General features: G+C 51.3%; 3 protein-coding genes across 4 annotated transcripts; 1 reads left to right on the top strand and 2 right to left on the bottom strand.

The window, feature by feature from the left end:
• The first annotated feature begins 246 nt into the window (after positions 1-246).
• Positions 247-15,653, top strand: mdy (diacylglycerol O-acyltransferase). Of its 2 annotated transcripts, none has more exons than XM_037212156.1 (13): positions 247-384; positions 2,323-2,549; positions 3,298-3,356; positions 3,736-3,805; positions 3,996-4,093; positions 4,653-4,705; positions 6,112-6,217; positions 7,614-7,748; positions 8,222-8,414; positions 9,925-10,033; positions 10,371-10,594; positions 12,493-12,643; positions 12,964-15,653. In XM_037212156.1, the coding sequence occupies exons 2-13, from the start codon at positions 2,359-2,361 to the stop codon at positions 13,120-13,122; spliced, it is 1,548 nt and encodes a 515-aa protein (XP_037068051.1). In that variant the 5' UTR covers positions 247-384; positions 2,323-2,358; the 3' UTR covers positions 13,123-15,653. The 2 variants fall into 2 exon arrangements, with proteins under 2 accessions (XP_037068051.1, XP_037068050.1); XM_037212155.1 differs by having other exon boundaries at positions 2,340-2,549; positions 12,964-15,652.
• A 501-nt stretch (positions 15,654-16,154) lies between these two features.
• RFeSP (Rieske iron-sulfur protein) lies at positions 16,155-21,647 on the bottom strand. The gene is made up of 5 exons (XM_037212416.1): positions 21,366-21,647; positions 19,767-19,910; positions 18,922-19,099; positions 16,854-17,002; positions 16,155-16,440 (listed from the first exon to the last, which is right to left on the bottom strand). The coding sequence occupies exons 1-5, from the start codon at positions 21,565-21,567 to the stop codon at positions 16,301-16,303; spliced, it is 813 nt and encodes a 270-aa protein (XP_037068311.1). The 5' UTR covers positions 21,568-21,647; the 3' UTR covers positions 16,155-16,300.
• Positions 21,648-26,392: 4,745 nt separating this feature from the next.
• Positions 26,393-27,437, bottom strand: LOC119089773 (elongation factor 1-delta). The gene has a single exon (XM_037212586.1). The coding sequence runs from the start codon at positions 27,326-27,328 to the stop codon at positions 26,552-26,554; it is 777 nt and encodes a 258-aa protein (XP_037068481.1). The 5' UTR covers positions 27,329-27,437; the 3' UTR covers positions 26,393-26,551.
• Positions 27,438-27,554: the final 117 nt, after the last annotated feature.

Genomic DNA, 27,554 nt, shown 5'->3' with positions numbered 1-27,554 from the left:
AAAATGCATCAATATTGTTATATCAAACATAATAAGGAATTTATTCCGTATTTGAGCCCAAGATTTTTAAAAAAGGTCGAATGGATACTTCTCATGGAGCAATTTTACAAAGTTTTTTTATGATAATTATTGATACCATATTTCGATGCATATATGACGCTTATGAGACATCACTGTCGCCAAGATCGCAGCTGAGGGGTTGCGACGGGCTTAAAATGAATGAATGGTGGCCATCGGTGGCCATGACCTTCGATCTCGCTGCCGCTACTCGCTTGAAGGAGAGGGCAAGGGTCGGGGACACGCCCGCACGGAAGCGTGCGCGGAAGCTGGGCATAAAGTCATTGGATCACGTGGCTGAGACCCTCATCTCTGTATTGGCATCGGGTGAGTGCCTGCTATAAGCAAAAGACATTTTACTTGAATGACATGGTCGCATTCCCACCTAGGTTTATCGTGTTTTTTAAAAATTGTATGAACTTCTGTTCTGCAGGTACCTCACCAATGGCTGCCTGCATTTGGAATTATGTGATGGTTAGTTGTGACTTGCATCATTAACACAGCTTTAAACTCCTTAACTGTTGATTTAGATCCATTGCACATCTAATTAAAATACCCCAGTCATTGGTATTGTGAATGGTTGGATCATTATGCACATGGTAATACATCTGTCACCCTGTCGTGGTCATAAGCCAGTTAGTGTAATGGTTATCTGTCACTAACGGTTGTAGGTTTTATGATGTTTGCTAATTGGCCAAGGTAATGACTCATCTGGATGTGCTAAAATTGTGAGATGCAAGAGGGAGTCACTCATTTTCTCTGCATGCTAAATGCAAAGGTGACACCCCCTAAACATGGTTGGACATGTTAGGAAAGGCATTTCTGACTACCTAATATACAGGGTTCTGGTGTTGTATCATTGTACATATACCTCTGATCATAATCACATGTTGTGGTGTTCTGACCCTTAACAAGTATGTTAAATGTCATCTCTAATGTGCTTCAATTACCTGAAATTCTGGGTGATTCTTTGAAAGGTCTACACCTGTCATGTAGGACCGCCAGAGACAGCTGCAATGCAGAAGTTAAATGATATGGTTTCTGTAATACTGACTTAGAGATGGATATTACTATGAATGTGAGTTGTGAGCTAATGGCTGCCACATTGCCAATTTTTGGAAATCAAAGCATAGTATTTTGATACTCAATTAAAAGGAATCTGGACTCCCTACATGAGCCCCTTCTACACATAAGGCAATTCCCCTAACTGTGAATCAGGTCAGCATCACCTTGCATGGGGCTGCTCCACCTGTCACTGATTGATTTAGGCAACACTCTATGGTATGTTGTAAGGGGTAGGTTGTGGCTGGCCCTTAGTTTTTACATCAACAAGATATGTACAAGTGGCAAGTATTGTGGCCTGCTCATTGAAGTGTATGAGGGTGAGAAAAGTGCATCTGCAGGTACATTCAAGATTTGAGCTTATGTGCACTCTGAGTCAATTTGTCCTGGTTGGAATGCTAATAAATAACCTATGTTTGGTGTCTTTGTGCACTTTTATGGGGGTATATGCTTATAGCCAGTTAAAGACAATCTAATGTGCACTGAAAACCTCAACATTGCCTGTGAAATTCCCTTTTAGGCACATTAATTTATAGATTTGCTCTGACAAAATATGTTGTCCAATTGTGCAGCTACCTGCATGGTCAAGTGTGTGGAGCTGTCTGGAGAGGTTTTACCTATATGAGGTTGTACATTTAGCTCTGCACCTGTTTTTTATGCATCCACACATGTTTCAATTGCACTTATTTGTCTCTGCACTGCTTATTCTATGCTGTGATGAATCTGGATGAACCTGAAAAGCTACCTAGACCAGACTCTAGACTTAAGCTAGACCCCCTGCCAGGCTCAAGCAGTTTTTCACCTCCAAAACTTGGTGTTCAAGAGAGCTATTTTGGCTTCTTGTCTCATAAACATTACTGTAGGCAGCAACATGTGGAGCCCAACAGGCATAATTTTAGTAACAAGACTAGCTGGTAGCTGAGTGAACATGGGCAGTATGCAGCTGAAGCAATTGTTTAAGGTACCCAGACAAACCAACATGGACAGCGTCTTGACATGCTTGGTGCTGTGGGTGTTACCATTTGTGGGTTCTGCTTGCCTGTTTGTGATGTGTAGGAACTGCCAAAGGGCTGGGACTCACTCATGGGAGATCAGTCCCCATTGCAAATTCTGGCTGGGTTTCTAAAAGCCACCATGTTTATTTTTACCCCTACCATCATTATCATGTTCAGCCCCAACTCTGAGCTCTGCCTCTCCTGGCAGTGTATTGTGTGACCCAGAACCGACGCTGGGCCGACAATGACGGCCGGACAGCAGAAGGGCAGTCCTCGTGCCGCCACTGTGCGGCCGAAGACGGCGGCGGCCCCGCAGAAGACCTCTGGCGGCGGGCAGGGCGCGCGGCCGCGCCTGCGCCGGACCATCTCCGTCGGCCGAGCAGAGGACATCAGTCAAACAGAGCAGCGGATTCGGCGCAACCAGCCCGACGAGCCGTGAGTCCCGAGCCAGCCCTGAGCCAGCCCCCAAGCCAGCCCCCAAGCTAGCCGTTGAGCCAGCCCGGAGCCTCCCCGAGCAACCCCCGAGCCAGCCCCGAACCAGCCCCTGAGCCAGCCTCCGAGACAGTCCCGAGCCAGCCCCCGAGCTAGCCCCCGAGCCAGCCCCCGAGCCAGCCCCCGAGCCAGCCCCCGAACCAGCCCCGGGCCAGCCCCTGAGCCAGCCTCCGAGACAGTCCCGAGCCAGCCCTTGAGCCAGCCTCCGGGACAGTCCCGAGCCAGCCCCCGAGCTAGCCCCAAGCCAGTCCTCGAGCCAGCCCCCGAGCTAGCCCGAGGAACCCCGAGCCAGCCCCCGAGCCGACCCCCGAGCCGACCCCCGAGCGAGCCGGCGGCAGCAGCTAGATTCGCTCACTGGCCGTGGGCCCAGTTGTGTTGCCCTTCGCAGGGCGGCAGTCACATGGGCGTCGCAGTTGTAGTGCAGTTGGTCAGAGGTGTGTCAAATACTGTGTGTTTATGTGGCCTGAACCTAGAGAGAAACTGACTCGAATGTTGATAGAAACTGGTTTTGTTTGCTTTGCTTATCTAGGCCACAGTTTTTCATGCAGATGAATCGTTCTGAATCATAGCGGGTCTTTCAGGAAGTGACGTGATGATTTGTGTTCTATCAAATCCGCATTCATATCTTCCTTGAACTTAGTGAAGCTGAAAATGAGGGCTCATCTAACAATCATGTCATTTCCTCCATCAGAATTCATAAGAACTGTGACTCCCTTTTGTCTTGGCGGGCTGAGTTCACCGAGTACAGCGGTACGTACCAATTTGCTTAGTGCAACTGACATGAGTTTACTGGAAGGAATGCATATCACTGATCACCACACACGCTACTTGGTTGACAATGCCAAAGGCCTGGGCAACTGCTGGAGGTCCGTCGCAGCTTTTTGCAACCTCTCTGCAATGTCCTGGCTGATTGCGTTTTTATGCTGCTAGATGGTTTACATATGGTTTTTTTCCTACCCCATATGTTTTCTTCTGGACATTATTACATGTTTCTTGTAGACCTTGTTTTTTTCTGCTCCTGTGTGGTACGCTGTTGCAGGCTAAGGTTTTAGCGTAGTCATTGTCGTCTTTTCATGTGTTGCTTTTTATGTACCACAACTTGTATCATCCCTGCCTGCTTGGTTTCCAGGCTTTGTCAACTGGGGCTTCACTCTTCTGTTCTTGGGAGGAGCGAGACTGATGCTGGAAAACATCCGCAAGTACGTGTAGCACACGCACGAAGTTACTCTGCTGCTCACAGCCGTGGGCTCTGGCTGTTCCCCATGTGCTCTGTTCGCCGCCGAGAGGAGCACCTGATCTTGTGTGTTCTCAGTTGGCCCCTTCGACCTCTTGTTCCCTTCTCCACCGATCGCGTCGCGTTGTGACGTCACGCGGCTCGCGCTGCCGCAGGTACGGTCTGCTCGTCGATCCTCCGCAGTGGTTCGTCGTGTTGAACGGCGGCCCGTTCCGCTTCGGTGACCGCTACCCTTCGCTGATGACGCTCCTCTGTAAGCAGGGTGCGGCCCATCAGGCCTTCTGAACTGGCCCATAGCCAGCTGTCTCGTCTTGTCGGACTTTCGTATCGCCGTAGTCTTCCACTTGAAATTTGGTTCGTTTGTTTGGGGGATGTGACCGATGCCTTTGATCTACCGTTCTTGTGAGTAGTTTCAACTATTGTGTTTGTGAGTAGTTTCAGTTATTGTGTTTGTGAGAAGTCTGAATAGGAGGAGGGCTGTAACATGGCCTTGAGTTGTGTTTGTGAGTAGTCTGGGTGGGGCTGTAGTTATTATGTTTATTAGTAGTTTTGGGCGGGGCTCTAGCGGGGCGTTGCCTTTCTAAGCACGTCGAATTTGTGCTCATCCTAGTTTTTCCTGAGTTATGTGAAGCATAACCTATATTAGAGCGTGGTATCGTCATGAATCTTATCTTTATTTCTACTGGGAATGACCATCTTTCGCTACCGCTTGTGCTGTGCGCTTTTCGTTGGAATGCCCCTTTTGTTTTCCATAAGCATAATGTACGATTGTCTCGGTCCATCTGGTGCTAACCGTGCCGCTGTGCCTGCAGACCTGCAGGTGCACGCATGGGTAGCCCTGGCTATTGAGAAGCTTCTGGCGCGGGTGAGTGGCGCCAGAATGGAGTGCCCGTGCCCGTGATTGACCTTTCGATAGCAGCAGCAACACACATGCTGGCAGCGGTACAGGGAAAGAGCTGCCTTGTCACTATCGTTTCCGACCCGCTGGTCGCAGTTCCCGCGAATCGCGATAGGCCAGCGATGACTAGCTGTCGCCAGTCTCTTCAGTGCTATGCGCGATTGGACGAGTCAGTCATACTCGGCCAGCCAATCGCTGCTCTTTCTGCTCCCACACATTCTTATTACCGTAACAGCTGCCAACACGACGCTTAATATAACGTGTCCGCACACAGCTGCAGGGGTGGGAGCAGGAGCAAAGGGGGCGGTTTCCTCCTGCTGGCAGGCGAGAGGGTGGAAAACAAGGTTGTGTGTTTTGTTTCAAGACGGTTTCGCGGCGACACTTATGTTACCAAAGTTCATACCAATAAGGCCCCCAGAGCTGAACTAGGGTAAGTTAAATCTGCCTCAGAAAGCCCCGTTCGCATCAAGAGGTCCTTTTTCTATATCAGACGTCCTTTTGATGGATGAGATAGTTCATGTTCCGGATCAGGTCGTATTTTGTTTTAAGGTTCCCTTTGCTGGCTTGAGTGGCCCAATTGTGAATAAGTAGACCACTGTTCTGGATAAGGATACCCCTTTATGCATCAGGAGGCCCCTTGCATCAGAGTGCAGCGGCCGTGCAGCAGAAGGTCGCTGTTCTAGATTAAGATGCCGCGTTCTGGGATAATGCTGTTTGCTTGAATGGAGACCTCTTGTGTGAGTGGAAGCATGCTGTTCTTGATGAGGAGGCCATCCTATGCAACAGGGGGCTCTTTTGTGGAACAGGAGGCCATGTTTTGTGATGGGGTTCTTTTCTGGATGAGGCAGCCTCTGTGTCAGTCAGAAGGTTCCTCTTCTGGATGTCTCAGTTATCAACATTTATTTACATGTAGGCTAATGCATGTAACAATTTGATGAGGGAGTACATCTCCCAGGTGTCCCCCTGGATATGCTACTATCCAGGAGTCCCCTCCCTCTGTGAAGAGGTTCTATTATTAGCTCTATATTCTATCCAGGAAACCCCTGAAAGTCCTTCCCGCGACTCCAGCTTTGTGCCGCCGCCGCCGCCCAGCTGTAGCGACGTAGCTCCATCTATCTGCCTCCGCTGCACGCAACGCATCTTGTCAGGATGTGCTGACCGCGCCGGGCATTGTTGTCTTCCTTTTTAACTTGGTCTTATTTTTCCGTTTCCTTCGCCCATGGAACACTCTCTTTTACTTTCTTTTTTTCGCGTTTTTGTGGATCCAATTTTTTCAGTTGGCATCGCGTCTTACCCGTTTTGCGCTGGTCACTTCGTCTCGTTTTGCCTCATGTTTTCGACGACGGCTGACGATTCGCATCGCTGCATTGCAGTGGGTGATATCACCTGTGATCGGGATCATCCTGCACACCATCAACATCGTCATGATCCTCATTCTGCCGCACGTGGTCGTCCACTTCATCGAAAACATTCCGCTCGGTAAGCAGCTCCTCGCGCCGTGCCGATCTGTGAGGTCCTGACATTCCACGTGAGCTGTGCGTCTGATGACGAATCACATCACGCTGTTTTTTTGTAATTTTCTGAAATGTGGCAATTCCTCCTAGGTTTAGCAAAGACAAGAACATAGTGCAGCATCTGTCAACATATTTGCCTATGACGCATCATTTCTGTGTGCATATTCGGGGCATGTAATGCACAGTATTGATCTGGCGTAGTAGGGACAGTACTTGATCTGGCGCGGCAGGGACAGCACTTGATCTGGCGCAGCAGGGACAGTACTTGATCTGGCGTGGCAGGGACAGTACTTGATCTGGCGCGGCAGGGACAGTACTTGATCTGGCGTGGCAGGGACAGTACTTGATCTGGCGCGGCAGGGACAGTACTTGATCTGGCGTGGCAGGGACAGTACTTGATCTGGCGTGGCAGGGACAGTACTTGATCTGGCGCGACAGGGACAGTACTTGATCTGGCGCGGCAGGGACAATACTTGATCTGGCGCGGCAGGGGCAGTACTTGATCTGGCGCGGCAGGGGCAGTACTTGATCTGGCGCGGTAGAGATGCAACTCTATCTGGCGCGGTAGGGGTAGAAGTTCATCTGGCGCAATAGGGACAGTGCTTGATGTGGTGCGTACTGACGCCTTTGTTGGAAGTTCAGGTCTGCCCCTTTCTTCGGGGAAGTCCGCGTGAGATTGTGTTAATCCCGTATTCCCGTGGTGATGTGCAAAAAGGGGCTGCAACTTTGCCTTTTTTGGAGGGTATCGTCAAGCTGTTTTGCTGGTAGCTGATCAATTTTATTGCGCGTCTTGAGTTTTAAGCCTCGTGGATGTGGGTTCGGGTTAAAGTTATCAGTAAATGTCCTATGCAACCCTGCAATGGGACTTGAAAATATGCAAGTTGTAGTTTTGCTTTAGGAGATACGCCCATAACGCTCAATTAAGAAACGACGCAAATTTAGCGTGACAACACTTTCAAGAATACAGTTGCTGTCTTGCTCATGAAACTGCTGGAAGGATGGATCATGTGCTTGTGGGATTATATCGCACTCCTAGCGCCTGTGTCTTGTCTGCGACCAACTGGCCATGACAAGGACTCAGGCCATGACTCTGGCCGTGCCACCGTCTCGTGACACTGCTCTGTCTGTGCGCTCGTGGTGCGGCCACGGCCCTGCGTGCGGTCGTCGCGTGGATTTGACGTCACCCCGCCGCCCCAGTCAGCCTGTCTGTGCGCTCGTGGTGCGGCCACGGCCCTGTGTGTGGTCGTCGCGTGGATCTGACGTCATCCCGCCGCCCCAGTCGGCCTGTCTGTGTGCTCGTGGTGCGACCACGGCCCTGTGTGCGGTCGTCGCGTGGATCTGACGTCACCCCGCCGCCCCAGTCGGCCTGACCGTCATCAGCATGAGCTGCGTGGTGCTGGCGCTCAAGCTTTCCAGCTACGCGCACGTCAACAAGTGGTGCCGGGATGACGCCAGCGGCAAGCGCCGTTACCGCAGCCTCTCGTACAGCAAGTCCAGTACGTGTCGACTGGCGGCGGCCGTCGATGCCGGACGTCCTTCCGACGACCGCCCGCGCTCACAGCTGTCCTGCTCGTCTTTGTAGCCACTGGGGTCTCGTAGAAGCGGCCCCTCGTCTGAATGTGACAGAATGGGCGCTTTCATCCCCGATATTGCTCGTGACTTCCGTCATTGTTGTATTTTCTTGGCCGAAAACTAAGTTCCGGATCAGTCCGTCCCTCCGTGTCGTCATGTATGTCTTCTCCGACCTCTTGAGACACGTGAATATCCGTGGCCACCTCATCGCGGATGGATTTCACGCACATTGCAGTCTTAGGGGTTTGGGCCCTCTTCTTATTTCCGCAGCGCTTGTACGCATTATTGTTCCGCGGTTCGACTACGTTGAACTCGAGTCTCTTGAAACCCCCATACGTCGAGCTTCTGCTTCCCGGCGCGCGCTTGGATGACGCCAATGAGCCGGCCCCCGTTTCAGTCGCGTGCTTCCAGCTGCCGGCGTCGGACCGCACTGCGGCCGACTCGCCGACGCCGGCGTCCGAGCCTATACCGGAGCAGCGGCTGGTTCGCTACCCGGACAACCTGAACCTCTCCGACCTCTACTACTACCTGATCGCACCGACGCTCTGCTACGAGCTGAACTTCCCGCGCTCTGGCCGAGTGCGGCCGTGGTAAGTAGGCCGCGGGGCCCACGCCTCGTTGGATTCAGGGAGCGCTTGGTCGGCGTAGAATCGCGGTGTGCCGCGGCTCTTTTTCTGCCAGCATTGTGTCGTTGCTGCGGAATTTGTTTGGTGTGCTGAACGAAACGTAAGGTCTGCAAGCATGCATGATGAGATAACGAAGTGGTGGAAACCGGGCGAGACGCTGGAGAAAATTACGTTGTTTATTGCATTAATGAGCATCTGCTTATAAATGTACAAACCTTACATGGTTTTCCTTTTCTGCTCATGATTTCCACGAGAGATTTCAAAATGCCAGCTCCTGTAATGCACTTGACTCGTTCTAGCCTGCTATCCAACCATCCGCATTCCATTCGTTCAGCTCCTATCCCCGTCCTCGCTGCCCGTTTGGATGTCCGGCGCTCATCTGGCAGACCCGGGCCACGGGGCATCTCCACCATGTGCGGCTCTGCCGTGTGCGTCTCCGCCACATGCGGCTCTGCCGTATGCGTCTCCACCATGTGCAGCTCTGCCGGGTGCGTCTCCGCCATGTGCGGCTCTGTCGTGTGCGTCGGCATCATGTGCGTCTCTACCATGTGTGGCCTGTCGTGTGCGTCTCCACCATGTGCGGCTCCGTCGTGTGTGGCCTGTCGTGTGCGTCTCTGCCGTGTGCGTCTCCACCATGTGCGGCTCAACCATGTGTGGCCCGTCGTGTGCGCCGCTGTCGTGTGCGTCTCTGCCGCGCGCGTCTCCACCATGCGCGTCTCTGCCGCGTGTGGCCTCCCGTGTGCGCGTCTCTGCCGTGTGTGATCCACCAGTGTGTCCTGTAATGTGTGGCCGGGCCGTGTGTGGTCGTACGGTTTGCGTTACCGCCGTGTGCGATCTACCGTGCGTGACACCGCCGCGTGTGGCTGCCGTGCGTGTGTGTGGTTACCCGGATGCTCCTGCTCCAGGGTCCCGCTGCGCCGTGTGTGACTGCCATGTGTGGCGACCCGGATGATCCCGCTCCAGGGTCCCGCTGCGCCGCTTGTGACTGCTGTGTGTGGTGACTCGGATGCTCATGCTCCAGGGTCCCGTGTGTGACTGCCGTGTGACTTGTGTGACTTGTGACTCTGCCGTGTGTGACTGCCATGTGTGTTGACCCGGATGCTCCTGCTCCACGGTCCTGCTGCGTCGCGTGTAACTGCTGTGTGTGTGGTGACCCGGATGCTCATGCTCCAGGGTTTTGCTGCGCCGCATGTGACTTTGCGTGTGGTGACCCGAATGCTCCTGCTCCAGGGTCCCGCTGCGCGGCGTTTGACTGCTCTGTGTGGCGACCCGGTTGCTCCTGGTCCAGGGTCCTGCTGCGCCGCTTGTGACTGCTGTGCGTGTGTGTGTGGTGACCCGGATGCTCCTGCTCCAGGGTCCTGCTCCGCCGCGTGTGACTGCCTTGTGTGTGTGGTTACTCGGATGCTCCTGCTCCAGGTTCCTGCTGCGCCGTGTGTGACTGCTGTGTGTGGTGACCCGGATGCTCCTGCTCCAGGTTCCTGCTGCGCCGTGTGCTGGAGCTGATTGTGGGCCTGAACATGCAGGTGGCGCTGTTCCAGCAGTGGATCATCCCCAGCGTGCGCAACTCGCTCGAGCCTTTCTCGGTATGTGTGTCCCGTTACCATCCGGCTCGGGCTCTGAATCATCAACGTTCTGGGATGTCGGATTCAAGAAGTGCAAAGGGGCAGGAGTTCAGACATGTTCGTCCCGTGCCCAGTTTTTCGTTATTATTTTTCGCGTGATATTCAGGTAAAGTTTTCATATAGTGCGGTGTGGGTTTGTGTGATGCCACTGTCACGGCACGAAACGACGTATCTTAAGAGACAGCTAATATTCACTCTGACTTCAGAAAGTCCTCCTTTCGCCAGCTCTTTTGACAAGTTGTCACTATTAGATGACACCCTGTCCCGGCGCGCGCTGACCCTGTCATCGCTCCGGCAGAGAATGGACCTGACTCATAGCCTGGAACGTCTGCTGAAGCTGGCCATCCCTAACCACCTGCTGTGGATCATGATGTTTTACCTGGTGTTCCACTCGTACCTGAACCTAGTGGGCGAGCTCACACAGTTTGGGGATCGCCGCTTCTACCTGGACTGGTGGAACTCGCCCAACATCAACACCTTCTGGCGCACATGGAACATCCCTGTCCACCGCTTCGCCATGAGGTGGGAGGCGGCAGATGCGGAAGCGTGTTGACATTATTGCAGGTAGTGCTGCACAAGGTATCGAGGCATCATTGCAGTATGTGTTTGTCTCTGGAACATTAGTGTGTCGTGGCACGGGATCATTTTATGTCGAAATATCTTTGGCATGTAACAGAGGGCGTAAGTGTGCAACCTCTTTGGCATAGTATTCCTCGCGCCACACCCACGTATATGAGCAACTGCTGCTGCGTTTCCAGGGGTGTTTCAGCCTGTTTTTCATCAAAGTCGTCGGCCATGACGCAGTTTCTCGACTGGAATTCGCCTTCGAAATAGTCCTAGGTGTTTTTGCTACGGGTGATCGTGTTGGATGTCACCGCGGTTTCAGTGGAATCGGCCTGTCCGACTCTGACCGCTATCTTGACTGAAGATTTTGCTGTCTTTCAGCTGCGCTCTGCGCTCCGTTATTTCTGTGCCTTGAATTATAACGCGCAACATCGAGATCTGCGTCATAAATCCACCTCACAACTAGCGTAGTCTAGTGGCGTCAGAGGGATGGACATGCCCCACATCTCGCCAAAGGCTGCACTGAAAGGCAATGCCGAGCCGTTGACCCAATCGGCATCGCCACACCCACCTGGGTGAAGCTGTTTTTGTTCTGAGACTCCTTAGTATGTAGTTCCACATCACATGTGCATCTTATTTTACGTTATATTGCGGTCTCTAACGGACCGTAAGACATTGGGGAACGGATGGGCCGCCCGTGTCATTTGTGATTTGATTGGCATGGACGGCCCATGTGTTGGGCTTGGGGCCTGCGCCCATCTGACGGCGCAGGTCCCAACCCGGACGGCCCACCGGGCTGGGACCCGTGCCTGCAGAAGCGGAGCCTCTGCCACCTTTCTGTGAATCTTTGGTTTTGTGTGCGTGATACCCGATAACGATCCATTGTGTTATTTGCAACTTCCTTTTAGATAGCGGAACGCATTGACTAATGGTTTTACGTAAAGGTTGAGACGGGACGTAAACATCAGGGATGGCATAATTATCGGACGATCGCGTTGATCTGATGTGTTAGTATGCACGCAACGCTTCGTCCATTTAGTTGTCCCACCGCCGTCCGATGTTACTGAGTCCTGAAAAACACTGGATGGTGTTTGGCTTCCAGTCATGTATGCGTCGCAAATTCAGTTCTTCTCTTGGCATTGCTGTGACTCGAACTGGGGTCTTCTAATTGTGGTTCCCGCGCTCCGCCAACTGAGCTAACCGGGAAGGGCTGGTTAGAAGTGACAGTAAGGTCCTTCAAGGTTAGCCCAGGTGGTAGAGCGCTGCACTCGCCGTCAAAAGACCCCGGTTCGATTCCAGCAATTCCAAAGAGATAAGTTTGGTTGTGACGCATTCGTGGCTGAAAGCCAAACACTGTCAGTCCGTCTCAAGACCCAATACCAGGCGACGGGCGGAAAATGAACTGGCCAAACCAGCAGGCTGCGCGAGGAAGATAGGCTGAGTACTTATTCCATCAGTCAATAGAATATAGAATAGAATAGATTATGAGTAAATTATGAATAGATTATGAATAGATTGTGAATAGATTATGATAGAAATAGAATAGATTATGTGTACGTTACACAGAAACCGAAATATGCAAATAGCGACTTGATCCCTACGAAGCTAGCGAATCTTGGACACAATTCTACGCCTAACAACGCAGTTCCAGGCAAGTGCATCGGCCACTGCACCGCTGCAAACAAGACCTGTGTGTCCGCGACGAGTTCGCCTGACAGGACACAGATACGGACACCTTCTCAACACTGGCGCATCTGACAACACCGTCACAGGCGCGCACATGAGCCACCGGCCCGCCTGACAGCACCACCGCCGGCCTGCGGACGTGCTCGCCACTAGCGCTTCCGGCGTTGCAGGCACGTGTACCTGCCGCTGGTGCGTCATCGGTTCAGCCGGTTCTCGGCGGCCGTGGCGGTGTTCTTCATGTCGGCGTTCCTGCACGAGTACCTGGTGGCGGCGCCGCTGCGTCTGCTCCGCGTCTGGGCCTTCCTCGGCATGATGGCGCAGGTCAGGCCGGGCTCAGTGCTGGGACACTGGAGCTTTGCCGTCTTTCTGCCCCTCGCCCCGTCCCTCCCTTCGACTTTCCGTGCAAACAGTAGGTCATATTAGTGTTTCTACGGCTTGGTTGATACGCGACGTGTCCAGAAGCTTCCTTTCCAATTTCAAGGGATGCAGCATTCGGAGCGTATCAATAAATTGCACCGCACATGTGGCTTGTGCCAATGGTTTGATTGTTAAGGCATGTTGCAGCCATTGTTTTTGTTTTCCGTGGCGAAGTTCATTGAAGGACACCTCGCATAGCTAACAGCGGGACTCTCACCATCCAGATACCGCTGGACTCGCTGACGGCGTTCATCCACAAGTACTTTTCCCCGCGACTGGGCAACGTCATCGTGTGGATGTCGCTTATCATGGGCCAGCCCATGGCGATCATGATGTACTACCACGACTACATCATCGAGACGCACGGCGACCTGGTGGTGTGATGTGGTGACCTGGGGATGAGTCGGCGGCCGTGCAGCGCGCCCGCCGGGAAGCCCCGAGGCCACCCGGTCAGGGAGACGCGCACCAAAGCGACTCGCTCGCATTGCACGACGCCGAAGACGTGGCGGTGTACCAATTCACCACGTGCAGGAAGCCGCCCGGCCCTGGAGGCTCGGCCAGCTGCGGTCCGAACGGGGAGGGGCGAATGATGGACCCCTTCGTCAGGTTGGCAGGGGCATGTCGCCGAAATCCACCTTTTTTTTGTCGCGTGATCGTAAGATACCGGGATTCTTCTCTCCGTTTTCCTCCGGCTGATGGCAGCCTCATTTTTGGACAGAACGCTTTGGTATCTTTCTGGGATTTGCTTTGGACGCTGTATCATATTTAGAGATGACGCCCGTACAGTAAGGAGCACAGTCGGTGCCGACAAGCAACACGACAAACGTCTGTTCCCTGGCTTAGGACCACGTCGAAGCAATCCTAACAGGGTAGGGATTCCGAACACGATGCCCATTTCGCTGTCTGCTTAACTATACTGGGAGTTTGTCTGCACGTCGATAACCGCGATATTTTGTGCGGTGCTTAGAACTGCAAGGACTGATTTTCAAGTTACAATCTGAGTGTTGCGGCCCGTGGACAGTTATTTGTTCTTTGTGTGCCATGCTGCCATTAACACTCATTGGCGGGCTTGGGCTAGAGTAATTTTACCAGTTTTCGTTCCGGGCTTCCTATTGTTGGTGATAAGCAAAGGTATTTCGTAGCATGGACGGAGATGCCGCGTGAACACGTAACGCTAACCAATACGAGATTAAGGTCAGTCATGAAGCTGTGGAATGAGTGTTTCATGACCGTTTGATTTGTCAGTTTGGGCGGGGTGACTTGTAAGATGGCGGTTGGCATGTGTGGAGTGGTGCCAGACGGCAACTCGAGCTGTCCGTAACGAACGTCATTGGGCCTACTGGCCCGACTGCTCTTAATGAGCAGCCATTCTGGCCCCACCGTGGAGGCGCGCGGGATCGTGCGCGCCCCCTGCCAGCTCGGGACGACATGAGGGCTCGAGCGTCTGTTCACAATCTGGTTGCACCGGGCTACTTTTTGCCTGTGCTGATCGCTGATGGAGATCGGACGATGTCGCGGCGCGCTGCGGTATTTGTTCGCGAGCAGTGCGGGCTGTCCTGCGCGAGACTGGCTCGTCCCCCGCGGCAGGAGAGGCGGGCGGGAGGCCGCTGCATCGCAGGCGTCTGTCATCACGGGCGGGAGGCCGCTGCGTCGCAGGCGTCTGTTACTGACACTTAACCGCGGACTGGGCTGATGCTTGTGATGTCGCACTTCTTTACTGCTGGTTGAGTTCACGTGACTCGCACGCATTCCCGGGCTGGCACGCACGGCGTTTGGAAGGATTATTCAGTCACCTCTCGCTGTAATGTAGTGGCCATATCATTTGGCACCGGTATTTTGTGCTGTTCCTGATGAATGACGGGGTCTCGTCTGGTCAAGGTGTGGCAGCGTAAAGATTATGTGCCCTGGAGATTATAGCAATGCAATCGGGATTTGTGCGTGATTTCGTCGCGAACAGTGGGATAGACGTAGTATTTGGGACATCTATGCGTAGTTCGTTCGTATGCCTGTGTTCGGGCTGTGACCGCGACGTATCGGATGTTGCACGTGTTGCTGAGGACGCGAAGGCGTTTCACAATCGACTGCTTCTACCGTGCGTGTCTTGCCAGCCGGGTGTTGCCGAGCCGAGGAGCACAACTTGCGTGCTGCTGCTTTCGTACTGTGTGATCCCACCTCTCTGCTGCCCCACTGTGTAGTGAAAGCCCCGGGCGTATGCAATGGACGATTCATATGGGTCATAACACCCACGTGGGACCTACATGGGAGGTCCAGGGGGAAATTGTAGGCAGTCGCAAGCGTGGCCAGCGTTCCACGGACATCACAGGCACCAAGAGCTTTTGTAAGCCCAGGATGTATTAAGATAATGCGACAAAATGTGGTGGCTGTTGGTCAGGGTCCTATCATAATGGCCTGACATTTTTCGAAAATTGTAACATCTTCGAAGTGCCCCACGGCATCTTGTAGGGGATTTGTCCGGCAGGGGAAAGCAATGGGGATGCCAGGGTAATTTAATGGCCCGCGCTTAACGATAGCCGAGTCCGCCACTGGCGCCCACTCTGTTTAACGAGACCGTAGCCCAGTAAATCGTCGACTACGTTCCGCAGTCAGTCAGGCCATGCTAATGACCTGAGCGGAGAAATGGCGGGTTTATCGAATGCTTGCCATTGATCAGCGGGTTACTTTCAATCAGACATGACGTTAGTGGTTGCTCAACGGCCGCGCGTGACCGCCGGAACCCCCTGTCGCAGTCGGTGCTCAGATGAATGGTCAATAAATCGGTCGGCGGTGGTCGGTGTTTGCGTTGTGCTCGGCTTCAGATTCACGCCGGGTCTGCTTGTTTAGAGACAGACGGTTTGTCCCAATAGTGGTGCCGCCGGTCGTGTCGTGCCGCGATGGACAGAGCCGGAAAAACTGCAGCCAAAATGATGCTTAAGGGGGACAGCACAGCGCACAAAGCTGGGTAAATAGTGGCTCAGGCCCGGTCAATAGCATCAATTACGTAATGATTAATCAATAGCGTTAGATATATAACATATACAATGGGTCAAAAGGTGGTTTCTGACCCGCATCACTCGGAGGAGACCTCGGCTATGCTGGGTTTGTGCTAACGCGATGCGGACGGCTGTGCAAACGCAGCACTATTCACTCTGGATAGACTGGTCGGATGTAAGTGCGGATTATTCAAACAAGAGTTTTAAGGAACTTGTTAGGACCACAAATTGGGGTTATGTGCGCACACTCACCATCCCAAGCCCAATACCTGATGTCAATTTTCCGAAATGTTCGGCAGGCAGCTGTATCACCTATAAACAAGAACGCCCCGCAGCTACTTGTGTAACTGTGTACCAACTGCCACAAAACGGCACAGCGCGGTTCAATCTCTGTCGTTGAATCTATCCTGCCACAATCTTTGGAAAGGATTTCTGACCAACTCGGTCACCACACAGACCTGTATTCACATTTACACACCGCATCGTCGCATGCGCCACTTTGACCTAGTGCCGGGGCGGGGCAACCCAGGCCGCCCCATAAACAACCCGGCGAGGGCGCTGCCCGGAGCGTTCAGCCCACCACCAGCAGGTCTTCCGTCTGGAACACGTACTCGGGCACCTCCAGGTTGAGCGGCGCTGGGCCCTTCCTAATGCGGCCCGAGGCGTCGTAGTGGGAGCCGTGGCACGGACAATAGTAGCCGCCATATTCACCTGCAGGCACGACCGCGGTCCAGGTCAGGTCAGGTCAGGCCGACACACGACCAAATCTGTCCGGCTAATTAAGTGCTCGTACTCCAAAATGAAGCCTATCGCATAGCAAAAAAATCGTCCGAGTAGATCTGGTCTCTGACCGATAGCACGCTTGGCGCGAACGCCTTCATCAACGAACGTGCGGAACCACAAGCACAGCTTCCCCGCAAAATGCAAAACAAACTTATCGAAACTGTCATAATCTCAGTGACTAACGAAAATAAGTTACACGCGTGTTCCACGCACACCGTCCACAGCAACGTCAACCCAGCGAGAAAAAAAAACAGCAGCTCAAGTGGCCCCCAGACAAGCAGAGTCCAGGGTAGTCGCCCCGCCCTTAAGCACTCTGCCTGGAGCGGGCCCCGCGTGCGTACCGGAGTTGGCAATGGGCACGCAGCCGAGGTGCGTGCACACGCCGACCAGCACGAGCCAACGGTCCTGTTTGACGCGCACGTCGTCGTGCTCCGGGTCGCGCAGCGTGGCCAAGTTCACGCTCTTCTCCGCCTGGATTTCTTCCGCAGTCCTGGCCGCGGCAGGTTGTCAGTGGCGTAGGGACAACAAGACAGCATGATGTTTTTTTTTTATTTTTTGGGCGCAACGACTACCACAGCATTTTGCGCCCAGCATGACACAGGAGTGCTGCGACATTGGTTCTACACGATATCCCTTCCAATTACAAACTTCTACACACTTAACGTATACGCAACGCTGCTTCGATTGCCAATGCCTATGCACGATGTTAGTGCTACGCGATAAAACTTACACTTCCAAAACGTATACCCGTCATTGCTTTACAGCAAAACCTATGCAGTCACTACTCACACGCAACACTTATTTTACTGCCAAGAGTTCAACGTGACATTAGCACTGTACGAAACAAATTGTGCTTCAAAAAGTTATATCCGCCATTATTTGTACAACAATAGCATAAGTAATCATCACCTATACACGACATAAATTCAGCTGCAAAACTTATACGCGCCGTAAGAGCTATACGCCAAAAAGTGTGCTTCAAAAACTTAAACTCATTGCCTTCATGGCAAAAACTTCTGTTGTCATTACTGCACTGAGATGCTATTTCTGCTGAACGCGCGTCAGACACCACGTTGGGGCCCGCGTTCGAACCCCGCTAGCGCCACAGCCCCTGAGGGCTAATATGGCCAATGCCGTCGCTGGCGATCCATAGAACTGACGCGGCGACGTCCGTCGCGATCCCTTGCCCAACCGAAATCCCGGGGGAGCAGACGCACAGGAGCGCATGGACGGGCGAAAACAGACAGGAAACGTCCAATTCATTGTGTTCACACATCATTGCTGCTGAAAATACTGAGACGGACAGAGCCATAACAGAAAATATTACACGCGACATTTCTCTTCCTGACTAAGCAATGCAAAGTGGAATTATGCAATGTAAAGTGCGGTGTCATAGCGTTGTAAAACCAGTTCGGGGGCTAAGCAGGGGAAAACGGCCAATCTCCAAAATATAACAAAAAGACTCAACGTTTCCTCTAATGTGACACACCTTCCCACCACAGATGAGAGGAGCATGAAAATGAGAACACATCCCTAGCCTGGTGTCCACTAACACATGACATTATATCTCCTGCCATGACTTATATAAGGTCTTGGTACTACACATCTAGATGACACAACTAACGCTTCTAAAGTAACATAGGTTATAGGGATTATCCTACCAAAACTACGGCCTTTACTCAAATTCCAAGCGCACACGCCAAGCACGACAAACGGACAAATAAGCCTAGCATAACTAATAAACCATTTTCGTATATGAACCTCGAAGTTTTCATTGCAGTATTGCACAGTTGAAAGTTCACTTCCAGCCTGATAATTGTTCCAAACGCCCTACAAGGTCGCCATACATTTTGCACTCCACAGCTAAGCGTTCGCAGCAAACGTAATATTGCATCGATTCAATGGTTATAACTTTTTGCGGTGAGGTAATCACTGGCATACATTTTTAAAGGACAAGCTTTGCTGTTTATTGCCAAATGTTGTGCATAGGTCTTTGCAGTAGAAGAAATGTGCACAAGTTATGCCTGTAGAATAAATGTTTGTGTCGCTGTTTTTACTACTCACTCACATACAAATAAGATTTAGTACAAGTTATGACTGTCAAGATCTTACAGCTTAAGTAATGCTGGTTTTAAGCTTTTGTAGCACACGTTTTATCGCACAAAACTAGCGTTGCATATCAGTGTCGGCAGTAGAGGGACCAGCGGAACGCGCGCGGGGACGCGTACGGAGGAAGCAGACACTGGCCAATAGTACGACATCAAGTCAAAGACTGGTAAACAACAGAACTGATGCGGAAACAACCGATGAAAGGTTTCACACGGTGTCAAGTGAGAACGGGAGACAGGAGCGATCCGCGCACGTCCGTGAGACATGAGCTTTGGATGCAGGTGATTGTTCAGGCCTCACCTGTGCCGGACGAAGAGCGGCTTATTACGCCACTTGAAGGTGATGTTCTTGCCCTCTGGGATGTCGTTCAAGTTGATCTCGATCTTGGCAAGTGCCAAAACATCGGCGGACGCAGAGAGGGACGAGACGAAGTGCGACACCACAGACTTAGCGCCATACGCCGCGCCCACGCTGCCGGCTGCCGGGCGACGCCATTATCGTCAGTGCTGCGCTGCCTCTGTCCTTGAATAAGCCAGCGAGAACTGGCAGCCAGGATCTGGTGCTTTGTGGGTTAACTTAAGGGAACCAGGGGCCAGCTTCTGGTTTTGAAAAAAGGAGGAGAGGAAACCAGGACCAAGCACCTGGTGTTTTTAAGGGAATGGGATCTTGAAATTTGTCTGTTTGCAAAAAAGTCAGGAACTGACATGCATGAAATATGATGTCAAACTACTAACAAACTGAGGATGCAGGCAACTGATGGTTATACATGAATGAACAGGAACCAGAAACCAGTGTCTGATGTTTACCAAGGAGTTGACATGAAATATGCAGCAGTGTCCAGTGATACCAATCAACAGGATCTAAGACGAAAGGTACTCATAACAGAACCAGTAGTAACCAAGAGCCAGTGTCTAACAAAAATAAATGGTGCTAAAAAACAGAAACAAACATTGGAAATAATGTAATTAATGGCCTGAACTTGCAAAACAGCATGAAATAGACTCAGCCAACCTTGTTCATTGACAGCCAAAGCTCATCAGTTGTCTGCAACCAGGCACCAGATGACCCTCCTCTTCCCATAGCTATCATGATGTCTCAGACTGCCTCCTTGCCCTCCCCCAGCATCAGCAGCAGGTAAGTCTCACCTCCAGCCATCAGGTAGGAGAAGGTCTGGCGTGGAGCACGAGTCTCGTCAGCCCGGGCATGGGGGTCGCGGGTGGCACTGCGCCGGTAGTCGCTGAAGTCCGGAACCGGGATGTCCGTGTGTGCACATCGTACCTGTGACGCAACTGCCGGCCCCACAGAACAATACGCTAAGGGGAAAATCCAGAGCACAGCAGTGTTCTTCTGCACACATGGGGATAAAGGCAGCAATTGCAAGTCCAGGACCAGGTTTGACAACATAATCATGTACAGCTTTTAAATCAGTTCACATTCATGGAGTCAGTGAATGGGTTTAGAATATGAAATGTTTGCCATGTCACCAATCAACCATGTTATGATTGTGTTCCAACCCTGTGCTGTGGCTTCATGGCAAAGCAGAAATGAAGGGTGATGTAAAACGATGTAGGAGTAAAACTGCCAATGCAGCATACAGCATGAGCACATCAAAACATTCAGAGACACTGTGATATGCCTCACAGGTCATGAGGGACTGCATGCACCATATGTGGGTGTGGTGACATATGATCATAATTCAGTACTACCTTATGGATTTCAAATTTGAGCATGAGCTCAGCAAACCAATCAGTATGTATGCTTCCTACAAATTTTAGCAGTCTACACCTTTGTGCCATCTACCTATATGATTTCTGCTTACAGGAAATGCCCTAACCTTGGAACACTTTGAAAGGCATGCTCTTAACAACCCTTAAGGCCTGGCATTGATGTTCATACTACAGGGTAGTGCAACCTCATCACCAACATGCTATAAGCATGTTCAGATTAGTCATTTTCTAGCCCAAATCCTGCAATGTCCAAATCATGCAAACATCCACCAGCATCACACTCACCAAAGTTTTCAATTATAGCTGAAATTTGCAACTAGTAAGCTGATTGTGTGGGAAAACTGCCTAAATTATGGCACGCATCATAATTTAGGATATTAATGCCAATATACTTCAGACATCATGCCTGGGCAGCATTCCCTATGGCCAGCAGCACATGGCCAGCTGCACTTGCTGGTAGACAGCACAAAGGAGGTCCCTTAGTGAACCTAGCCCCCCCAGATCGCATAAGCAACTATTCTCCACACTGCCAGAACTGTGCTGATGCCATTACGTCTGATGCCATAGGCTGCAACTTGCGAACAGCTGTTGGTGATGGGGAATGCTACCTAATTTCCCAAATTATGGCATAATCATTACAGAGGAACAAAATCAGCACCCAACATGGATGTCTAAACAAGGACAACAATCAACAGCCTGTGATCTATTACCTAAATAAGCTGCTGATGGCACCTAAGTGGCTAGAACATACCACCAGTGATTTGTCAAAATTGTCACCTAAATTTTAGGTTACTGATGTGAAGAGGGTTACAACCATTATTCTGACTTAAAAATAAAGGCTTTTCAGAAATGACAGAAAACTGTATGGAGTTGCTGTATTATGACCAGATTACATAACATTCACATGCACAACAATAATATTGTGATGGTCATCATCATCACGGCACAAAATCTTACAGAAATGACAAATGTCTACTTTTAATAACAATCATTGCTAGAAATGTTCAAAAAGCTCACCACCAACGCCAACAGAAGCCCTGGGCGCCGTTCTTGGGGCTACAGCACTGCGTAAAATTTCACTAGTAAGCTTAGGTTGCGCAGGAGCGGCGATCAGCCTCTCCGACGTCGCGGCAGAAACTGCACTTGCACCTGATGGAATAGCCTGGGTTGTGATCCTAAAAGCCGATGCAATCGTGCTGCTACGCCCGATGGCGTTCATTCTGTACGATGCGCCGTCGGGCTGTCCCCCGCTCCAATGCAACGCAGATCCCCACTCGCACTTTTCCCTGCGGTCTGTAGAGGTAGGGATGAGTTTTCGTGAAGATAAAGCGCCACCGAAAACGGTTGCTTATCACCTCAGATTATATCGCTATTTCTCGTGATCTTTAAGAGTTCAGGGTGGGTTTTGAATGATCCTAATTTTTTTCAGGACAAAAAATTGTTTTTTTAAAAAAATAACCTTGTGTATTTCGTCGAAATGAGCGAGCACAACCTATCGATACGTTTAGAGAAGAGCTGCTTGATTTACAGTATATCGATGGAGAAGGATCCACGCTGAATGGGTATGTGGCGAATACAGTCGCGCAGCCGAAGCCAAGGCCATTGAACAGAAGCATCGGCTAGGCAGAGGGGGTACAGAGTTAACAAAGAGCCCCATGGTAGTCATAAGGCCCCCAAGTTTATCAGATAGGGTCCATTTGTTCATGGGGTTACGCTTTTCATTGATTTTTTCCGTTGTCCTTCCGCTGCTTGAAAAGAAGCGAGAAGCTACCGCAAAATATATTCTGGCCGAATTTTATTGTCAGTCAGTTGAAGAAATCATGTGTTCAACGATTGGATGAAGTAGAACGCCGGCGCTCTACGTTATGCAACGGCCTAGTGGGCTCTTTCTAAAACGATAGGATTCAGAAGCTTCGTCAAAATTTTCACGTGGGCTCTTAGAGATATCAGAGACCCCACGAATGCAGATTGCAGATCAAAATGGGTCAACAGTTTTTACTTGTTTGGCCAAGCCATATTGGCTTTGAAATACTCAACATTAGGCCAGAATCGATTAGTGATACGAATTATGTACGTAGTTTTGAACGTGCGCGCTCGCAAACCTTAGTAACAAAAACTCCATGACAGGCGACAGGCAGTCTCCGTAAGCCGTGCGGTGTTGGCCTTGCGGCTAACATTAAGTCGTGGTCAACGGTGAACAAAAATGATGACCCATCTGAAAGTTTTTTTCAATGCTTTAAAACATTAAATCGTACATTAAGAGGGTAGTACGGGCGTGCATTTCACCGGTGCGATTTTTAGATCAGTGTTAATAACAGAATGACATTTACAGCACCGTGAAGTGGTGCTGGCTCGAATCTGGTGGTGGAACTGGAAGGATAAAAGCAGAATCTCAGAGAATAAAGGGGAAGGACATTTGGAACCATTATTTCACGACGGTCGTTCTCGCGCGGGCGCGTGATGTTGCTTGAAGTCGCCAACGCCGTTCAGTTTTCCGGAAGCTGCAACGCAGACCATCGCTGTCTGTTCCCGAGATTTCGGGCGCGCAGGTTCAAATCTTTTGATGTATTTTGCTTTATTAATCGATTCTGCAAAAGAATGGGCGTCTCAGGAAACAGGGATGACCCTGTTAGTTTCAAAGCTCATTCCGTCCCATCCCTTTCAACACTAGTGAAACCTCTTAATTTCTTTCCGGGTAAGAGGGTCTTTTGAGAAGGACACAAGAAGGTGCATTAGTGTTCCCGGTCAAGTGCTGGAGAGCCAGTCCGTTCCATCGCCGAGTGTACTCGGGCTGCCATTCTGGCGACACAGGGCGAGATCCCCTGGACGATCTGGAGGACGTTTAAGGAATACACCATATCACATTAATCGTTTCCTGACGTGACAGGCCTTCTGACCTGCGTGATTGGCCCGGATCGACGCAGTAACCCCCAATGACGCAACAACATTCCTGATCGCCGCAGGTGGTCCAACAATTGGCACACAGACTCCGTTTCGGCTTAACTGGCCCATGCTGAATTTAGAGTGGAGGGCCCGCCGTTCGGCACTGGTGCATCTGGCTGGCATAAGACTTTTCCTTTGTCTCAGTGTAAACACTTACATTAGGTTATAATGTTCGCTTTCATTGCCAGAGGGCCGCGACCAACGTATGAGGTCCTCTGTCGTTCGGGGTTCCGTCCACGTCCTCGCTGAGTCCTGACCGACCCGAGGCATCTCGTCTACACGGAGCACCCTGTTAGGCACCGGGCTCCTGACCGATGCGGGAATCAAATGCAATGAAAGGCCGAGCCCAATGCAAATCGCGGGCCCGGCCTTCTCACTGCTTGGGATATCGGCCCAAAGAGATCAGACCGGCACGCACCCGGCCGTTCGGTGTTGATCTCTGGCCGAAGAAGAGAAACACGTTGTCTCGGGGAACCGTAATCAGTACAAGAGACCCTCTAACCAACAATGAATATGATGGCCCTATGGACGGGGTAGTAAATGCGACTCACAGCCCTTCGGGCACTTCACCTCTCCAATCAGGCTCTTGATCTTTGGCCCCGAGAGGCTCTTCGGAATCCTCAAACAAAGGCTGTGAGCGACTGGGGGCTACTAATTGGCACACGACCCCCTGTTATGTACTGTGGGTGCCCGACCGACACAGGCGCCCCAATCATTGTTTCAGGGACCCAGGCCAATGCAAGTCGTGGACTCCGGCTTTACTCCTACTTGGGAAATGGGCCCCAGGGTTCAGACTGACAGGAATCGAACTGTTCGGTGTTCGTGGTCTCTGGCCGACCGAGATCCCCGCATTGCCTCGGGGTGACCCCAAACGGTGCAAGAGTCCTCTGACTGATATCCTAGGTCACGACCCCAAGGGCTGCGATTCTTTGTGACTCACAGCCAGCCCTTCAGACCCTTATGCCCTCCAACCGAGCCCTCGATCGCCGGTTTCAGTGGGCCGCCTGGGTCCCTCTTCAGGCCTCATCGAACGATATCCTTGGTCGGTTCTGGGCCCCTTGCGAACATAAGACCCTCTGTTACGTACTGCGGGCCCCGAACAGATACTGGGGCTCCGACCAGTGTGAATCACTGTCCCAGGTTTTGTAGCTGATTGGGAAGCGGGTCCTTGGCCCATATCGACACGGAGCTTACGGTGTGGTACTGGTGGTGCTTGACCAACATATAGGCCCATATCGACTCAGGGGCCCTATATCGCCGCAAAGGGCCCTCTGCCCATCCCTGCAAGCTGGATACCCTGAAGAAGACCCAGCTAGCACTTCCTGCCGTCAAGCCTTCCAATCGGGCCCTTGACCGTTGGTCCCTGTGAGCCCTCCAGGGCCTTAGGGCCTCCTCGAACACTGCCTCCGGCCGATTCGGCCCCTCGCCAACACAGGGCCCTTGTTAGGCGCTATGGCCCCCCGACAGATGCTTGGGGCCCTAACCATGTAAATCGCTGGCTCCTGCTTTGTCCTTGCTAGAAGAATGGGCCCTCAGGCCCGTGCCGATGCGGAGGAGACTGTCGTAATTGGTCGTGTCTGGCAGACACATACACCCTTATCGACTCAGGTAGTCCCCGCTTAGCGCGCGGCCCTCTGGATAACATTGAAGCGTCCGGCCCTGCGGCCCGGGCCCTTGCATGCCACCTCTGGTCAGCCTTTCGGACCCCTCGAGTCCTCAAATCGGACCCTAAATCGTAGGTCCCGAGGCCTCGGGCGGGGTCCCGGATCCGTTTAGGTCTGCTATGTGTTACGTTGCACGAAAGGGGATAAGTTTGCAAACCTCGTTTGCAACCAGAGCAGTTCCTTGGAGTCATGCTATTAATTTATGCTAATGCATTATTTACCTAGCGCATCTGCACCTTGCACTGGAATGGACAGGTCGAAATTGTCATGGAGTCCTAAGCCGGTTTTGCGGCGCTCGTATGAACTGAGTGGAATCATAAATTCATTGCATCACATATTGCCATAGCCTAGTTTGCTTTCGTGGCGGTGTAATGGTGCATATTGGTTGTCTCGTGACCGCAGGCCTAACCAGATCATTTTGTAGGTGCAGGTACATGGGGGCGGGCAAGCAGATAGGCGAGTTTTATGAATACAATCACGGGGGGGATGGGGATGATATACCCCACCCACATTTTTACAAGGTGGAACTTCATCCCCTTGAATGCTGCCATTGGAATGCATATTTTCCCCCGAAAAATCTCATTCACTGGCAAGGTTGTCCTAAATGGTTCATTTGAACTTCTCCAATCCTGATGTTTCCCTAACTCCACCAATCTCAGACATGTTTATGCCTAGTGTTCTAGTTCTCATTAGTGAAGCACCAGCCCTAGAGCAATCTGTGGAAAGGATTGTTTGCTCCAAAAATGAATTGCCTCCAACCTCCCACTTCTTCTTGTCTCAGTTAGCTATCGAGTTTCAAGGGCAAGTCAAGTGTTTTGATGATTTGTGCCCATTTTTCTGAACTTGTGCCCTAGACTTTCACATCCTGATACTCTGAGCCTTGATTCTCATGCCCTTCAACAAAATCATACTGAAGCCCGCTTCCATGAAAAATGTTTATGACTGGGTGGAGACTGGATGTAAAAACAGATTGAAGATGATAGACATTATTCACTGGGAGATACTGGATGTCAAAACAGATTAAAGGTGTTCAGCTTGTTCATAACTTATGTGGATCAAGACATTGTACAGAAATGTGACAACCAATTCCATAGATTGGAATGTATGTATGTGTGTGTGTGTGTGTGTGTGTGTGTGTGTGTGTGATTGGGGCTTTACCACGCACTCAGCCCCTGAGGCCATATGGTGTCGCCCGCCTCTCACCCTGGCAGGAAGGGCGGGCACTGTGGGGAGTCAAACCCCAGTACCTCTGGTTTCCCAGACAAGCTAACCACTACACTACCAGCACCCCAGATTGGAATGTAGGGGCACACCTAACAAACTAACAAATTTCAGCTTCTAACAATATATACACTACTGCTAGCACTGTTGAACTTCGGGAATGGTGAATGTCATTGGTATGCAATACACTATTCACAGGTATTGGCAAACAAAAAATATGCTTTGCTTTGTCATGGTGTATTCACTTGACACTTTTCACAAAAATTATCAAAAGTACTTTGAACTTTTTTATGTTGACAGACTTGAAACAGGCCATATTGCCCCAGAATGATTAGATTTTACCATTAGATCAGCGTGCCATTGTTTTCCTGACGATCAAATCTTGTTGAAGGCCGCAACATCAACACTTTGGACAAAGTCCTCAAACTCCTCAATCTTCTCTGACAGTTCTTCAATGGACACCTTATCATCTTCAACAGTGCACATGATAGAAAGCTTCTTAATCCCAAATGCCAATGGAACAAGCTTGGCAGCACCCCAGACCAAGCCGTCCATTTGGACCGTGCGAACAGCTTTCTCCATTTCTTTCATGTCAGTTTCATCATCCCAAGGTTTAACATCAAGGAGTACAGAGGACTTGGCAATAAGTGCTGGCTTCTTGGCTTTCTTGGCAGCATAAGCAGCAATTCTCTCCTCTTTCACCCTCTGAGCCTCTGCAGATTCTGCCTCATCATCACTGCCAAACAGATCAACATCATCGTCATCATCATCACCATTGCTGGCTGCCGCTGGGGCAGCCTTGGCCTGAGCAGCTGATACTGGCCCGGTTACCTTTAGCTCCAAGGCTGCCAGACGTGCCTCCAGCTTCTTGATGATTTCGGACATGTCAGAGCATATATTTCTGAGGGCGATGTTTTCCTGTTCAATGGCAGACACCTTGGCGATGGCATCACCGCTAAGTCCGGCGCCACCCGCCTGCAGAGACTGCTGGATATGTTGTCTTGCTTTTGCGATCTCGCTGGCGACTGACGACACCGGCGTGGCAGATGGAGCTGCGTCCCCTCGCGAAAGCCGCTCGTAATACTTTCGCTCCGCATCGTCATAGGTTGACTTATCGAACCATAGCAGGTCCTTAGCGTTCTTCGTTGCCATCTCGAAACAGCCTTAGTCTGCTACAAACGCCAAGTAAGTGTTTGACCCACGACCAGACACGGGGGAACCGACGCCTGCCTCTCTGACACGTGAAAGGGTCGCGTCGCTTGTCTGCCTCGTAGTGTCGAGCTACCGAAATCAGAAGATCACGAATTCCAAAAGTACCTTTTCTTGTGAGCATCACAGCAATAAATACAACTCACTTCACTGGTTTAAAGTCACTTTT

The sequence above is a fragment of the Pollicipes pollicipes genome, unplaced genomic scaffold (assembly GCF_011947565.3).
Source record: "Pollicipes pollicipes isolate AB1234 unplaced genomic scaffold, Ppol_2.1 Scaffold_3087;HRSCAF=3621_pilon_pilon_pilon, whole genome shotgun sequence".
NCBI lineage: Eukaryota > Metazoa > Arthropoda > Thecostraca > Pollicipedomorpha > Pollicipedidae > Pollicipes > Pollicipes pollicipes.
The sequence above is the reverse complement of the archived record's forward strand: the minus strand, read 5'-3'. Positions and strand labels throughout refer to the sequence as shown.